This window comes from Macadamia integrifolia, chromosome 5 (genome assembly GCF_013358625.1).
Source record: "Macadamia integrifolia cultivar HAES 741 chromosome 5, SCU_Mint_v3, whole genome shotgun sequence".
Taxonomy (NCBI): domain Eukaryota; kingdom Viridiplantae; phylum Streptophyta; class Magnoliopsida; order Proteales; family Proteaceae; genus Macadamia; species Macadamia integrifolia.
This window is the reverse complement of record NC_056561.1, coordinates 36,379,017-36,393,434: the sequence shown is the minus strand read 5'-3', so window position 1 is coordinate 36,393,434 and position 14,418 is coordinate 36,379,017. Positions and strand designations below refer to the sequence as shown.

Here is a 14,418-nt window from a genome sequence, read left to right as displayed (position 1 = left end):
ATATATGCTTTATTCTATCAAAAAATACAAAATACCTATATAAAAGGTCGAGCTAAACGTGTCGGCCCGAGTTGGGCTTGTAAACGAGCTGGGCCGATCAGGAGGCACATTAGGCTTACCCCTTGCACCATGTACTACCTATTTAGAAACGAGTCAGGCTTAGACCCAACACGTTATTAATCGGGTTGGTCTATGTTGGACCATAAATGTGTCGAGCTCAATTGGGCCTACCGGTGCAGGCTTGGAATTGACACCCCTAAATCCAACCACTTAAATCAATCTGACAAAATCCAATAGTTGAAAAAAGCTAGCATACCTAATTCCTAGGTCACTAGCATGCTGAACCATCGTGGATTCACTTTGTATCTCTCTCTCTCTCTCTTTGGGGAGGGGCCTTTGGTTTATAATATCATGAAGAAAAAGACCTTCCCCGCATACTAGGTACATGCCTAAAGACTGTGTTGCCCCCACACTAAAGATGTCCATGTGTACATGTACTAGTGGGTAGCAATCTTTTACCCTAATATTATAATTTTAAGTTTATTTTATTGAAAAAGGAATAGGTATGTTAGTTTTAACACCTAAGAATTAAGAATGCTAACAGGATTTTAACCTTAGGATTTGATCAACTAGAATTGAACTGTTAGATGAAAAGAAGATATACAAATTTATAATCCACGGTTGCAACACCTTCTCTCTCTTCTCATCGGAAAAGACATTCATTATACTAATCCGGCCGGAGAAAGCGAACTCCGGTGAGATCTTTTACCGGATCAGACGGAGAAAGCAAACTCCGGTTGGATCTGTTTTCGTTTTCTCAAATCAGCAAAGTATGAGAGAGAACGTAGTGGAGATAAGGTGCAGGAGGACAAAGGGAGAGAGAACCATGGCCGGAGGTGGAGGAGGGAAGGGAGCTTGCACATCTCCGCTGCCGCTGCCGCCGCAACAGGAGTTGTTTTCTCATGAACTTGCTGGCAACAGTTGGTTTTTTTTTTTATTTCTCTTTCCTTTCTTTCTATCGGCGACAGGTTTTTAACCTTTCTTCCACCGATTTGCAGAGAGCCGCTGCTACTGCCGCTATTCCACCAACTCCTCTGGTTTTTTTTTTTTTTTTTTTGTAGAGTAGGCCCAATCTGGGTCTGTAAACCAAGTCCATTTTCAAGTCATAAAGACTTGCCAAATACACCTGAAAAGCAACCAAGTGGTCTATGATCACAAAAATGTGGCAACGTTAAAAGCCAATTCCAATCTCAGTTAGTCTTCACAAAATGGGGCGACGGCAATTTCCCAATCTCCAGGAATCCAACTGTCTCCTTTCCATCAAATATTGTCTTCAGCTTTTCATCACATCGGATCTCTCTTTTATTTGCTGGGTTCTGAAGGCTGTTGAGTTTGATGTAGTCCCAGATTTTCTTGACGGCATCGGTACGAGAGGCCTCAGAAACGCCGAGGAACTGGCACATGGTAGGGGACACGGGAGTGACCTTGAAGATACCACTGGTACGGTTCGGTGCTTGAGGCTTAGTAGCAGCGACGCCGGAGGAGGTTGCGTTAGATGCTTTTGCCGCCTTCGCAGCTGCCGTGAGAGCTTGAGAACCTATAAAAACCCTAGAAGACGACATAACTACAACGTAGCTTCGCAGTTCTTTCGGTTTTTTCCCCCAAAAACTACCAACTCCTCTGGTTTGAGCTGCTACTACCGCCGCTATTGCCGCTGCTGCTGCCCCGCCGCCGCTGCTATAAGCAGGAGAGGTTGCTCCCCATGACTCGTTGCTGCAAGCAGCGAGTTTCTCCATCGACTCCTCTGGTTTGAGCCGCTGCTGCCGCCGCTTCCCCGTTGCTACTTTTCCCCGACTTTTGAACTTTTTTTCTCCTGATTCTCCAGCAACAGTTGTTTTTTCCCTTGGTTTCTGCGCTGTCAATGAACATTGACAGGAGTGGTTTTTTTTTTTTTTATTCTTTTTCTATCTATTTGCACTTGGGGGTGATGCTTCGAACACACTGACTGCAGAAAGGGTCGTTATCGGTGATGGTATGCTTCGAGCACACTGATCGGAGGAGGAGCTCTGATTGGGGGAATAGTACCATGGAACGACGATATTGGACAGATTTTGTAAGACCTCCACATGAACAATTCAGATTTTTTATATTTTATTTAACGATTAAAATCTTGCTAGTATATCTTATTCTTAGGTATTATGATATCATACTAGGGGTGTCAACGGTCCGGGTCGGGTGCGATTTCGGTCCGGTTCCACCGGTTTCGGTGTGAATTTGGAAGTGACCAAAACCGACCCAATAAGGATTTATCGGTTTCGGTCCGGTGTCGGTTTCGGTGCGATTTGGGTTCGGGTTGGTACCGGTTTGGATTTATTAGGTTCATTTCGGTTTGGATCGGTTTTTTAAACCGGTATGAAGCCATTAGGAAACTACCAAATGATGAATTGTTGAACTTCGATTTCTTAAATCGATTTGTAACCGGGTTGGTTTTGATTTTTGGTGTAGTTTGAATTCGATTTTCCATACAAATGTATACAAAACTATTCAAATTTTAATTTTTTTAATGAATTTTGGAGTGTTTCGGTTTCTTACCGGTTTGGTTTCGGTTTCGGTCTGGGTTTTGAGCCGGTTTCGGTTTGGTTTCGGGTTCATCCGGTTTTCGATGCGGTTCGGTTTGGTTTTGGGGTTACAATACTTGAAACCGAACCGAACCAATAAGGCTTCGGTTCGGTTCGGTCCGGGTTGTTATCGGTTCGGTCCGGCCGGTTTTACCGGTTCGGTTTATAAATTGACACCCCTATACCATACATGTCATTTTTCTTTATTTTATATATATTTAGAGGGAAAAGGTTGGAATGCTGCATCGCTAACTCAAGCAAAGCTGCCAGCATACTTAACATCCTCCTATATTTAAAATACATTTTGTTTAAGTAATCTCACTTATTTTTTGGGTGAAAGAGTAATCTTACATTTGACTAATAAGGAAATCAAAGCGATACAACACTATCTTGTGCAATGCAACAACAATTGGCCCTCTATCATCTTCTATCTAATAGACTTTATAGAAAGTCGTTAATGTAAATAAATAGGAAGGAATTGATTTACCAAAAAAAAGAGTTTGACAGAATTAGGTTTCAAGGGATACTTATTAGGTAAATAAATGGGGTATGGTTTTCCTCCATGACTCGTTGAGGAAAAGATTCCTAGGCTGAATTGACTTCTCTAAGAGTGTGCCTCAAGTATATGACGTCAATCAGAAGAAAGAGATGGTAACAATTAGATATGATAATCCTCAAAATGGGTACAATGGCACGATAGATATCTAGCCATACTAAGACATCAACTGTGAGGATGAGATTTCTCTACTCCGAGGGTGAAAGGAAAACTTAAAAATGGCAATGTTGCTTTTGATCAAATTTTATATTGTTTGGTTGATGAATGCTCACCAGAAAGCATCAAAGTCAAGAGTCAAACACAATTAAGTAACAGCACCGAAGCATCCTTATCCTATTATTCAGCGTCATCTTTTGAATATTTGTCCAGACTACCGGATTGGTCAAAGTTTTAGCTCCTCAAGTCATGAATGGGTTACTAAAAGCAAGATGAGTCAATTGCTTTTTTCAAAAAGAAAAAAAAAAGAAAAAGAATTAGTAGCTTTCCAAGTTGGTTGGATACTAGAAGTTCCGGTGAATGTTTTTTGCACCCAAGTAAAAAAAAGTTTTCTATTTACCCCTGCACTAGAGACATAGAGGGCACACAACAATCACCAATCCCTCTTGAAATGCGCACCCTGTTTTTGAGAACATGGCCATTTTCGAACCAAAAACACTTGCTTTCACTCTCACTATCACTCTCTCCCTCTAAAATACTGTGCGCTTTTAAGTCTCTCTCACATATTGTAGTCAATGTCCTATTTGATTTTGGAGACTCTTTACAAAGACCATTTTGCTATTTTGTTAAATAGACTCAGAAACCACGACACTAAGGACTCGTTTGATAACGTTTCAAAAGACATGTTTCTATCGTTTCTGTTTTCAGAAACAACAGAAACGGAGTAAAAAGCGTTTGATAAAACTGTTTCATTTCACTTATTTTCAGAAATAGAAATAGAAATTTTTACTTATTTATGATTCAAGAAACGACCCAGGCGAAACAAGTTCAACTTGTTTCACCGTTTCTAAAAACGACTTGTGGTCATTTTTTCATTGATTACTATTGACTTCTAAAAACATGATTTATCAAATACCTTCAATTCCGTATCTGTTTATAGAAACGAAAATTTATGTTTCTGTCGTTTCTTGAAACAGAAACGACAGAAACGTTATCAAACGGATCCTAAGGTGTTCAATCTATGTTTGTCTCACTCCCACCTCTTGAAAATGACCACCTTACCCTCCCCATATCACACTGATCAATCCAAGCCACTAGGGTGCTTGGAGAGGGCGCCGATCCATAAATAAATGACATCACTATCTAGTCGCTTACTAATACGCCAACATATAGACCAATGAAAGCATACAAAGGGATCAACCACGGTGGGTGATACTATCTTTTCACATGATTATATGTTTAAGGGTAGGCGGTACATAGCTTTCTTTTTTCTCAATAAATAAATAATGATCCAAAATTCAAGTATCTCCTCGACAACAGTTTCTAGTTTCTACTATATTCTAGATAATATCTCACCCAAGTCCAAATTATTTAAAAACTAGAATAGGGTCCACAAAAAAAAGAAAAAAAATTAGAATAAGGTTTTATTGGAGAAAAGAATGACCACATATTATTATAATGGCTAGTGGCGAGGCAAGCCCGCCTTTAAGGTCAGGTTAGTCAAATAAATACCCGGACGGGCCGGACCCGTTGCTTTTACTTACCGACCTTTCTTCGAAGCCTGCCGCCTGCCGCCTGCCGCCTGCCTTTCCTAGCATTTAAAACCTTTCAGGGGTAGAAAGGTAGGGGGAGCATTTGGATATGAGTGTAAGGAAATATGAAGAAACCAGTGCCTCCTCTGTTTCTTCTCTTCATTCTTTTCATAACTCTACTAGTAGATTCAATAGTAGCAGATCCAAGATACCACAGAGTTGAGCTCAGGTGCAAAACTACATTAGAACACAACACAACCATCTTTGTCCCCAACTACATCGCCACCATGGATATCCTTGCCAACAAGATTAGAACTTCTGGATTTGGAGTAGCAAATGTGGGCACAGGGCCTGATGGCGTGTATGGTCTTTCTCAGTGCTATGGAGATCTCTCCTCCCTTGATTGCACTCTTTGCTATTCCCAGGCTCGCATTCTCAGTCCAAAATGCTACCCTTACAATGGGGGCAGCACCTACTTGGATGGTTGCTTCTTGCGTTATGAGAATTATAGCTTCTTCCAGGAGTTTACAGGTCCTGGAGACAAGTCTGTGTGTGGAAATACATCGCGAAAGGGACCCGAATTCAAGAACTCAGCCAGCAAAGCTGTGTTGGATGCAGCTGCAGCTGCACCAGAAAAGGGAGGCTACTCCAAGTCTGTGGTGCGTGTGACAGGGTCGAAGAATGAGTCAGTGTATGTGCTAGCAAATTGCTGGAGAACACTTAATATAACCTCTTGCAGAGCTTGTTTGGACAAAGCATCAGCCTCAATGATGGGTTGCTTGCCATTGTCAGAAGGGCGGGCACTGTATACAGGTTGCTTCATGAGGTATTCAGACACAAACTTCCTGAACGAAGAACAGAGTAGTGGACAATCAACAGGTATGCAACTAGGCATCTACCCAAAGTCTACAATTAAGTATCAAAAGCCACAACATAGACATTAAAATAAGAATAATGAATTGTACAGCTTTAGATTAATTAACACAAAGGTTCATTCATTGTTTAATTTTACCTGACCAGTCATCTGCATTGATGGCCTTTGTAGCGAGCAAAGTAGCGATAGTGGCTGGCATTCTGAGTTCTGTGGCTGCTTTAATCATTGGGGTGGCTATTGGAGTTCACATTCGGAAGCAGAGAAGGATACAAAAGAAAAGACGAGGTATATAAGGCTTTCAAAACTTAAACACTTCTTGGATTTCAAATCACAATCATTCATATGTAATAAGCTTAGTTCATGAGAACAGACTAATATTGAGCAATTGAGAATGGTTTCACCTGTTGGATTTCCAACGGTCCGCGTCTTATTATTTTCCTAGGAAGCCTTTTGAAACACTGCCTTGCTACTTCTGAAGTGCAGAAAAACTTCTTGAGTTCTACAAGATGAAACTTTAACAGGACAATAGAGTCTTAACCAGGTTAGATGTTAATACTGATATTTTTTCTTTTTCTCTCATCTGCTTTTAAGGTACAAATGATGTGGTAAAAATGGCAAAGATGCTTCATGACAGTAGCTTGAATTTTAAGTACTCTACACTTGAAAAGGCCACCGGATCATTTGATGATAGCAACAAGCTCGGTCAAGGAGGATTTGGAACAGTTTACAAGGTAACATTCCCACAAGTGAGGAAGCCAAATGGCTGTGTCATGGTACAAAATCTGTTTCTTGGGCATCTAAAGTTAAAACCATGATCCAAATGTTGAGGAATTGTCAAAATTCTAAGATTTCGGGTAACCATGCTTTTGGTATGTCGTCCAATTGTCTTCTGACTTGATTCACTCACCTCTATTTCTAGGGAGTTCTGCCTGATGGAAGGGAGGTAGCTGTAAAGAGACTTTTCTTTAATAACAGACATAGAGCTGCAGATTTCTACAATGAAGTTAACATGATAAGTACCCTGGAACACAAGAATTTGGTCAGGTTGTTGGGTTGCAGCTGTTCAGGACCAGAAAGCCTTCTTGTCTATGAAATTCTCCCAAATACGAGCCTTGACCGCTTCCTCTTTGGTATTGATCTAATGTTTCACTCTGCAACCTTTTCTCCAATTGTTCTGCTCACTGTTAAATCTCAACTCATAATTCGGTTCCATCGTTGGGCTGGGTCCTAGATATGATACCTGCAAAAAAAGTTTACAGAAGAAAGGACAACATCTTGAGTTACAAAAGCCGACCGAATGACCACTATTGGCAAAGCTATTAAAACGCAGGCCAAGTTTTGCAATTGGCCTATTTTAACAGTTTTGCAACAAAGTGATATGTAATCAGTTTATAGTTTTCAACCAAAAGAGCTCTGTTATATAAATTTTCAACAGCTTTGCAACAAGTGATTTTTTTTTTTAAAGTTTTTTTTTTTTTTTTTTGTTTTTTTTTTTATTTTTTTTAAACTTGACAACAAGATAGATCCAAGCAGAGGTAAAGCACTGAACTGGGAAAGAAGATATGAAATAATCAAAGGGACAGCAGAAGGTTTGGTCTACCTTCATGAGAACCCCAATGTTAGAATCATCCACAGAGATATAAAAGCCAGCAACATCCTATTAGATTCAAAGCTCCGAGCTAAAATTGCTGATTTTGGGTTGGCAAGGTCTTTCCAGGAAGATAAAAGCCACATCAGTACTGCCATTGCAGGAACACTGTAAGTAGACCTTCTGTCGATGCTTCAGCAGTTATTCATGCATCTCTTCATGGATATGTGGATTCACAGATAAGATCAATATCTTTCAACATGCATATGAGTATTGACATGGATGCATGTATCTACATACTGGATATACGAAGAACTTTGACATTTTTGTTTTTCTGAATCCCAGAGGGTATATGGCTCCAGAGTACCTAGCCCATGGTCAGTTAACAGAAAAGGCAGATGTCTATAGCTTTGGGGTGCTTTTACTAGAGATCGTTACTGGAATGCAGAACAACAGAAACCAAACATCTGAGTACTCTGATAGTCTTGTGGCTGCTGTAAGTTTCTACATCTGTCTTTTCCATTTTCCTTCGGAAAGTACTTTCATCTGCGACTCTTAGCTTCTTCTAATGATCCATTAGTTCAACTACTTGGGTAACATTTTGTTTTTCTTCTGTTCTACCTTGTACCATTTGGGTGAAACAGGCATGGAAACATTTCCAACTGGGGACAGTAGAGAATCTTCTTGACCCAAATTTGATGTTGCACAGTTACAATCACAACAATAGCATTGAGGAGATTTTGTGGGTTGTGCATGTGGGATTTTTGTGCATACAGGAGGAGCCTTCATTGCGACCATCAATGTCAAAGGCCCTACAAATGCTGTTGAAGAAGGAAGAACCACTCTCTGCACCCACCAATCCACCTTTTATGGATGTGAGGACAATGGAGTTCAGTGACACATGCAAAGAACAATATCATCTTCTCAGTACTTCTTCGATTGCTACTGTCTCCCACAGCTCCTTTAATCCCAGGTGATCACAGAAAGAAAATACATAAAATAAACCCATGCCAGTGCTTATACAAGCGATGCAAGTGTCCGAACAGCTGGATATGTTGATCAGGTGGATGAACTAAACAATGCTTAGCCAACTTCATTTATAGGAGTCGGACAGGAAAATATTGATGAAGTGTAGATGAACTAGATAAAGCTTTTTTTTTATTATTGGCAAGGGTAGCCGGGCAGGGCCAATCTGAGGAAATTTCTAAGTGATAACATTTGGCAGTGTAAAAATGTAAGTAAATTTTGTTTTACACAATTCATTCTCAATTAATTCACAGCAATTGGAATAGATGACCAATAAAGTAACATATAGATCAAGAAATGGAGTTGATAGCTCCTCAAAAATCTCAACTCTCTCTCTCTCTCTCTCTCTCTCTCTCTCTCTCTCCCTCTATATATATATATATATATATCAAAACTTCAAATAAGACCAGCAGAAAACAAATTAAGCTTTTATTTCAAAGGAACCATTTTAAATAAGACTTTAAATAATGCTCCCACAAAATAGTACACCAAAATAAAAATAGGGAAAATACCAAGAACTCCCAAAGATAAATTCACACCCATTTTCTTGCTTATCACATAGCAACATTGGCAGTAATTATATTCTTTCACCCAATAAGTCTGTGAAGTTACAGAGAGAACAACTGAAACTACCATCTAACGTGTTGCTACCAAGTTCCCCATGAGGCCTCCACCAATTTCATAATGCTTGGCATCAGAAAATCCTGCTTCCAAAGCAAGCTTTTCCAACTCTTTCCCTGCATCAGAAAACATTTTTGTAACAACTCAGATATAAAAATAATTTTACCTTGTAATTGAAGCTTTGATACCCTTCCTACTTCGTTTGCTTCCACAAAGACAAGACAAAGTATTAAAAAAAAAAAAAAGTTCTAATCATTGCATTTGTTTCACCAGAAGTAAAATTCAGGACAAAATTTCCAACAAGTCCCACTTTTTTAGTTTCCAAATATTGTACATGCATCCTTTTGTTTTTCAGTTGTCCATGTATGCACATGCACTCTCCCATAGTCCCTAGATTTTCAAAGGTTTATTTGGTCACTTGGCAGTATCCATTTTGGCTGAAACTTGACATGTAGGCATGAACATTGGGGTCTATTTGGCCACAAAGTCTGTGTCTCATCTGATCTGCCATGTGGCAGATATTTGGGCCGTCTTAGATAAACTGATCCCAACAGACCACTGGGGAAGCCTTTGATGCCAGGAAAGGGTCTTCAAGACTGTATCACTACTAAAGATTCATGCTAGGTCGAACATCTTGTGTTGATCTTTTCCCCACTGTCACTAAAATGTGGTAGTTGATTCTACTGTTCAGAAAAGAGTGTAGTCTCTCTGGTAGATTTTTATGTACCGACTATCCTTGACAGTTTATCTCCCCAGCATAGTCGTCATGGCGTCGCCAAGACAACAATTTGGCGTCCTGGCAGAAAAAGAAGTTCATGGCAATGCTACGATTTACGTGACTCACATAAGGCGGTCGCCATTGGCTGATAGGCGTCGCTATGGCACCGCCATGGATGCCAGGTCACGCCTGATTCACTAAGCGGTCAATTTTTTGTAAAATGCAGGGTGATTTTGATAGGGCTATGTTGATTTTTTATGATTTGATGTTGCTTAATGTTGGTTTTATATGTTATAGGATATATATTGTAGGCTTGTAACATGCTAAATAACTTTAGAAAATAGGGGAAATAAAAAAAATAGTATACTAAATAACTTTAGAAAATAGGGAAAATAAAAACTAACACATGGGCAATTTGACCGCCATGGCAACGCCATAACTGGCGATTCATCGCCAAATCGATTAGCCACCCTCCACCGCCTTGGATCGATTTGATGCCGTGACAACTATGCTCCCCAGTTCCCTTTTTCTGAGGCTTTGGTTTTCCCTCATCGTTCTTGCATGCACTTCTCTATTCACTTTCATGTTTATCAAAGTTGAAGTACATTTTCTCGTAAGCAGAAATATAAATGAATAAAATGATTATACATCATTGAAAGGCAAAATACCTGTTAAGAACTCCCTAATTGAACTTTTCAAGTATGTGTACTCTTCAGCAAGGCCATAACGGCTTGCCATTGGAATAACAACGTTATCAATCATCCATTCCTTGCAAAATGAACAAGCTCAAAATCAGATACGCTGTTTGCAAGCATGTTGGTATTCTGCATAAGGACTTCATACTTACAAGATGAACACTATATTGTTCTAACAAAATCAAATACTCTTCAGGACAATTTGGATACACAAACCACTTCAACTAAGTGACATTTCTACATGCAATACCATAAAGCATAGAAAGGCACAATTACAGAATAGAGCAAAATGCACCAATTCTAAACAAGCTTCTCAGAATCTTGTGGTTATGCCTATTTCGAATGCAAATCTCACTTCAAATTAAATGAATCGCCAAAACAGGACAACTCATCCTCCAAAAGCAATAATAAATAGCATCAAACTACTTTTCAAATTTTGAAGGTACTAATGTACTAAATACTTATAATACGTTAATAAATGGTTGAATAATAAATTATGGACACAGCATTTTATCAAGTCTCCGAGGTGAATATATCCCACAATACTGATGAAAATAAACTCTCATTGTTTCCTTTTTTTCCGTACCTCATACAAGTCAAAGACGGATACCAATATATCCTTCAATATTCTCATGCAGATATATAAATAACAAAACATTTTAAGTTTCCAGTGGTCAATACTTAAAATGCTTGCCAACAGTGTAGATAACTTCATTTGTATCTGATTTAGACCAATGGTCGTTGACTCATAGCACCAACAACGGATCACATAGTAATAAATACATGGGTAATAGATTTCCTATTCGAACTGATACCAAATAGAAAACTGCAGTATTTTTTCCTTTCCAAAATAATCAATTCAAGAAAAAAACATTGACCATTTTAGGGAGATATGATACATGCTCTTCAAAGGTGTTCAATATAGTATTACAAAAATCTGGTCAACAAAAATACCTGAACTGTAGAGGTAAACTGTTGTGAGCTTTTGTTGAAGTCCAGAATGGAAACTCTGGCGCCTGAAAAACTCAGAAAAAATGAGATATTCAACTACAGATCAGAGAGAGAGAGAGAGAGAGAGAGAGAGAGAGAGAATGCAACAAAAACCTGGTTTTAGGACTCGAAACATCCCTTTCATGGCTTTATTTCTATCTACCAGATTCCGTAGCCCATAGCCTACAGTTATTGCATCGAAGTAACTATCTGGAAATGGTAATTCAAGTGCATCACCTTCAATCCACCTGCAAGTTCTCGAGCATAAGCAATTCTACATGGTTCACTAACAGATTATTTCTTGGAAAATGTAAGTGTTGTCTAAAAGATTGTCTAAGAATCTCTTAACTTGTAAAACAGCATGCATGAGGGCACCTCCAAAATCAAGATGTTTACTTCTACATAAAACTTGCAGATCTGAAAACTCTTAAGCAATAGAAAAAAAGTTGCTCGCTATTTGAGTGACAGGAAAGCCATTATTTCAAAGTTTTGTTTAAATGACAAATCCTTTCCACTAAATAAAGTGTTCAGGACTAAATAATTTGTCATGTTGTGAATGGAGGCAAAGGCTTACAAAATGAAAACATGATGTGGAAAAACAGTCTAGACTGAATCATGGAGATTGATGGTCAATATTAAGAGAGATTAGACCGTTGATCAATAATCTGTGATTAAGGATCCAAGATGAATGATCAACGACGAACGGAACAAGATCATTATCCAATTGTGACTTTTGAGATCATGAGTTGATCAATTAATGAGATCAAGGTCATCATGTCAGGATGGCCAGAATCTTCAGCTGAGATCAAAGGTTGTGATCAAGACCTGGAAGAAGTGTAAACGCAGGATTCAATCGCAAGACCTGGAAACAACATTTCAACCTTCTATGCAATCCAGATTTAACTCTCAGCTTTAATTGGCAACCATGGTCACAATAAGTGTTTGATTGCAAGCCATATGTGATCAGGATGTAAACTAATATGAAGAGTTTGTTAAAAGTATTATCAACTGCTAATTTTACCAATGCTCACACAATGTTCTTGTAGGAATCCTTCCAAAGCAAGTCTTGTCGAGATGCTGCAATGAACAATTGTTCCTTCGAGAAGTCGAGACCAGCCACCTGTGAATAGTGAAAAGAAACAGAAAAGATGAGGAGACTCCCCTTAGATATACTCAAAACATATTAGTATATTCTCCCCTTAGAAAATGCAGAAATATCACTTCAATTTTCAACCACAAACAAAAAGGTAGCTATTTTCTGTTATGCAGCCAGTCTTTTCTTGTCAAAATATATTTTACCTTAATATTCATCACTTACAATTCAACCAGACAGAACCTAAAATTTCAAAAATTAGGTATATGGAAAGAGGCGTGGCCTCCTTCCAATGTTTATACATTATCTAAAAGATGGGAAGGGGTTACACATTGAGTGCACTCACCACAAACAAGGTAGGTAACACATTGGACAAAAGAAATATAAGGAGAAGAAGTGAAGAACAAATAAACCAACCTTCCCTTGAGAACCAACCTTCTGAGACAAAAGAAAAGCTAAATCCCCACTTCCACAACACAAATCCATCACACAGTCTCCCTCTTTCGCCCTACGCCGGAGAAACAGAAAACGTAAAGTTTCGATTATTGAATTAGTAATGCTGAGAGAGAGAGAGAGAGCGAGAGAGAGAGAGAGAGAGAGAGATGGAAAATGAACTAATACCCGCTCCAAGAGACGGCCATTCTTTTCCACACACGGTGCTGCCCCAAGCTCAACAAATCGTTCAACTGAGAAATGTTCCGTGATAGATTCCATGAAAATATCACATTAATTTAGATATAGTCTACTCTATTCTACTCTACTCAACGAAAATCAATTTTTACTTTAACCCTAAAACCCAAATCCTGTGATCTTCAGAGACATTTAGAAAGACAAATTTCATTTCTTACAAACAGACGAAAGAAAGGAGACGTACATTATCGTATACAGGAGCGATGCGGTTAAAGAGCGCCTGGCGTTCCATAGTACATTTAACAGGCCGATTACCGGCAAGGACTTTGGTTTTTGGCCGGAGACGGAGAAGACAGTGAGGAGTGAGGTTGAGGTGAGCAGCAGCAGCAGCTCCTATCGACATCCTCGTCGCCCTCAAAAAGCTTATCTCAATATCTTTCCAAGTTTTGCAACTCGCCAATTGCCTAAGGGCAGAATCTTATATACATAATTTTATTCAAAGAAATGGGCGGGAATACGAGCACCTGGTCCTCGTACATTTGATGCTTCCAACATCTCTTTTACTTCTTTCATTCATCAAGGTGAAGAGGGATATATTTGAAAGTAAAAAGAATCATTGTTGGATCTCACATGTACAATCAGTGATCGAGTAATGGATTCAATTTCTGTTGGCATGTATCCATGTCATCAATTAACTGATTTTCTATTGAATCGGACATTGGCTAAGTTCCTACCAATTCTTATCTGAAAAAATTTGTCCTAACCCTATAATTGGGATAAGGGATCACCTGACCCGATTCTAGTTCTTGAAACCATAATTGATACATGCCACCAAATTTAACACATGCCCTTCTTGTCCAAAAGGATTAAATATCTACTAGAGATCAAGATCACCAAATGATTAATCATAAGTAAGAAAAAAACTAGGAATGTAAGTCTAGTATTGTGAAAAGGGTCTGGGGTTGGACTTTTTAATCGGCAAAACATGATTGGATTATGATTTTTAGGCTTGAGGATGGGCAAGAGCTAGGGCTGAACCCTAGAACTAACCCAAGCCAGCCCAGCCCAACCCAACCCAACCCCTATTTTGATTTTATATAACTATAAGGAGAAGCTTTTCTGAGCAGGCAGGGCTTTTTAACATATTCTCACAATGATTTCTTAAATTTTTTTGTATAAAAAAAAATAATATTAGTAATCCATTGTGAGAGAGTTTGCAGTATGCTTCAGGCTCAGAGAGCCTTTTTCTATAATTATATATTAATTATTACATTTTATGTCTTCAGGACTATTTTTAAGAATGGTTAATGTTAATTATGTT

The 14,418-nt window shown here is 38.8% G+C and overlaps 3 protein-coding genes and 1 long non-coding RNA gene across 8 annotated transcripts; 1 reads left to right on the top strand and 3 right to left on the bottom strand.

Moving 5' to 3' along the window:
* Window positions 1–603: 603 nt before the first annotated feature.
* On the bottom strand, window positions 604–2,118 carry LOC122079079 (upstream activation factor subunit UAF30-like). Its single transcript, XM_042645326.1, has one exon. The coding sequence runs from the start codon at window positions 1,794–1,796 to the stop codon at window positions 1,251–1,253; it is 546 nt and encodes a 181-aa protein (XP_042501260.1). The 5' UTR covers window positions 1,797–2,118; the 3' UTR covers window positions 604–1,250.
* Window positions 2,119–4,793: 2,675 nt separating this feature from the next.
* LOC122079413 (cysteine-rich receptor-like protein kinase 2) lies at window positions 4,794–8,628 on the top strand. The gene is made up of 7 exons (XM_042645856.1): window positions 4,794–5,741; window positions 5,908–6,021; window positions 6,328–6,467; window positions 6,656–6,866; window positions 7,260–7,494; window positions 7,670–7,820; window positions 7,969–8,628. Exons 1-7 carry the CDS (start codon window positions 4,988–4,990, stop codon window positions 8,299–8,301), a joined length of 1,938 nt encoding a protein of 645 aa, XP_042501790.1. The 5' UTR covers window positions 4,794–4,987; the 3' UTR covers window positions 8,302–8,628.
* Window positions 5,569–7,476, bottom strand: LOC122079416. The gene is made up of 4 exons (XR_006140439.1): window positions 7,337–7,476; window positions 6,138–6,976; window positions 5,875–5,970; window positions 5,569–5,707 (listed from the first exon to the last, which is right to left on the bottom strand). It is a non-coding gene; the product is annotated as an uncharacterized LOC122079416 (long non-coding RNA).
* A 134-nt stretch (window positions 8,629–8,762) lies between the features above and the next one.
* Window positions 8,763–13,744, bottom strand: LOC122079414 (2-phytyl-1,4-beta-naphthoquinone methyltransferase, chloroplastic-like). 5 transcript variants are annotated; one of them, XR_006140438.1, is made up of 9 exons: window positions 13,342–13,744; window positions 13,089–13,153; window positions 12,885–12,975; window positions 12,406–12,494; window positions 11,489–11,622; window positions 11,339–11,343; window positions 10,358–10,457; window positions 10,094–10,267; window positions 8,763–9,087 (listed from the first exon to the last, which is right to left on the bottom strand). XR_006140438.1 is itself a non-coding variant. In XM_042645858.1 (8 exons), the coding sequence occupies exons 1-8, from the start codon at window positions 13,498–13,500 to the stop codon at window positions 8,987–8,989; spliced, it is 744 nt and encodes a 247-aa protein (XP_042501792.1). In that variant the 5' UTR covers window positions 13,501–13,729; the 3' UTR covers window positions 8,763–8,986. The 5 variants fall into 5 exon arrangements, 2 of the variants coding, with proteins under 2 accessions (XP_042501792.1, XP_042501791.1); XR_006140437.1 differs by having other exon boundaries at window positions 11,339–11,400; window positions 12,903–12,975; window positions 13,342–13,738; XR_006140436.1 differs by having other exon boundaries at window positions 11,339–11,400; window positions 13,342–13,731.
* Between the last annotated feature and the right edge of the window lie 674 nt (window positions 13,745–14,418).

Coding starts and splice junctions, on each gene's coding strand:
- LOC122079079 (XM_042645326.1), bottom strand. CDS start 1,796: ATGGAGAAACTCGCTGCTTGCAGCAACGAGTCATGGGGAGCAACCTCT.
- LOC122079414 (XM_042645857.1), bottom strand. CDS start 13,500: ATGTCGATAGGAGCTGCTGCTGCTGCTCACCTCAACCTCACTCCTCAC. Junction 12,976..13,088: donor ATGGCCGTCTCTTGGAGCGG/GTATTAGTTCAT, acceptor TCTCCGGCGTAG/GGCGAAAGAGGGAGACTGTG. Junction 9,088..10,357: donor AATTAGGGAGTTCTTAACAG/GTATTTTGCCTT, acceptor TTTCTGATGCAG/GGAAAGAGTTGGAAAAGCTT.
- LOC122079413 (XM_042645856.1), top strand. CDS start 4,988: ATGAAGAAACCAGTGCCTCCTCTGTTTCTTCTCTTCATTCTTTTCATA. Junction 6,468..6,655: donor GATTTGGAACAGTTTACAAG/GTAACATTCCCA, acceptor CTCTATTTCTAG/GGAGTTCTGCCTGATGGAAG. Junction 7,495..7,669: donor ACTGCCATTGCAGGAACACT/GTAAGTAGACCT, acceptor TCTGAATCCCAG/AGGGTATATGGCTCCAGAGT.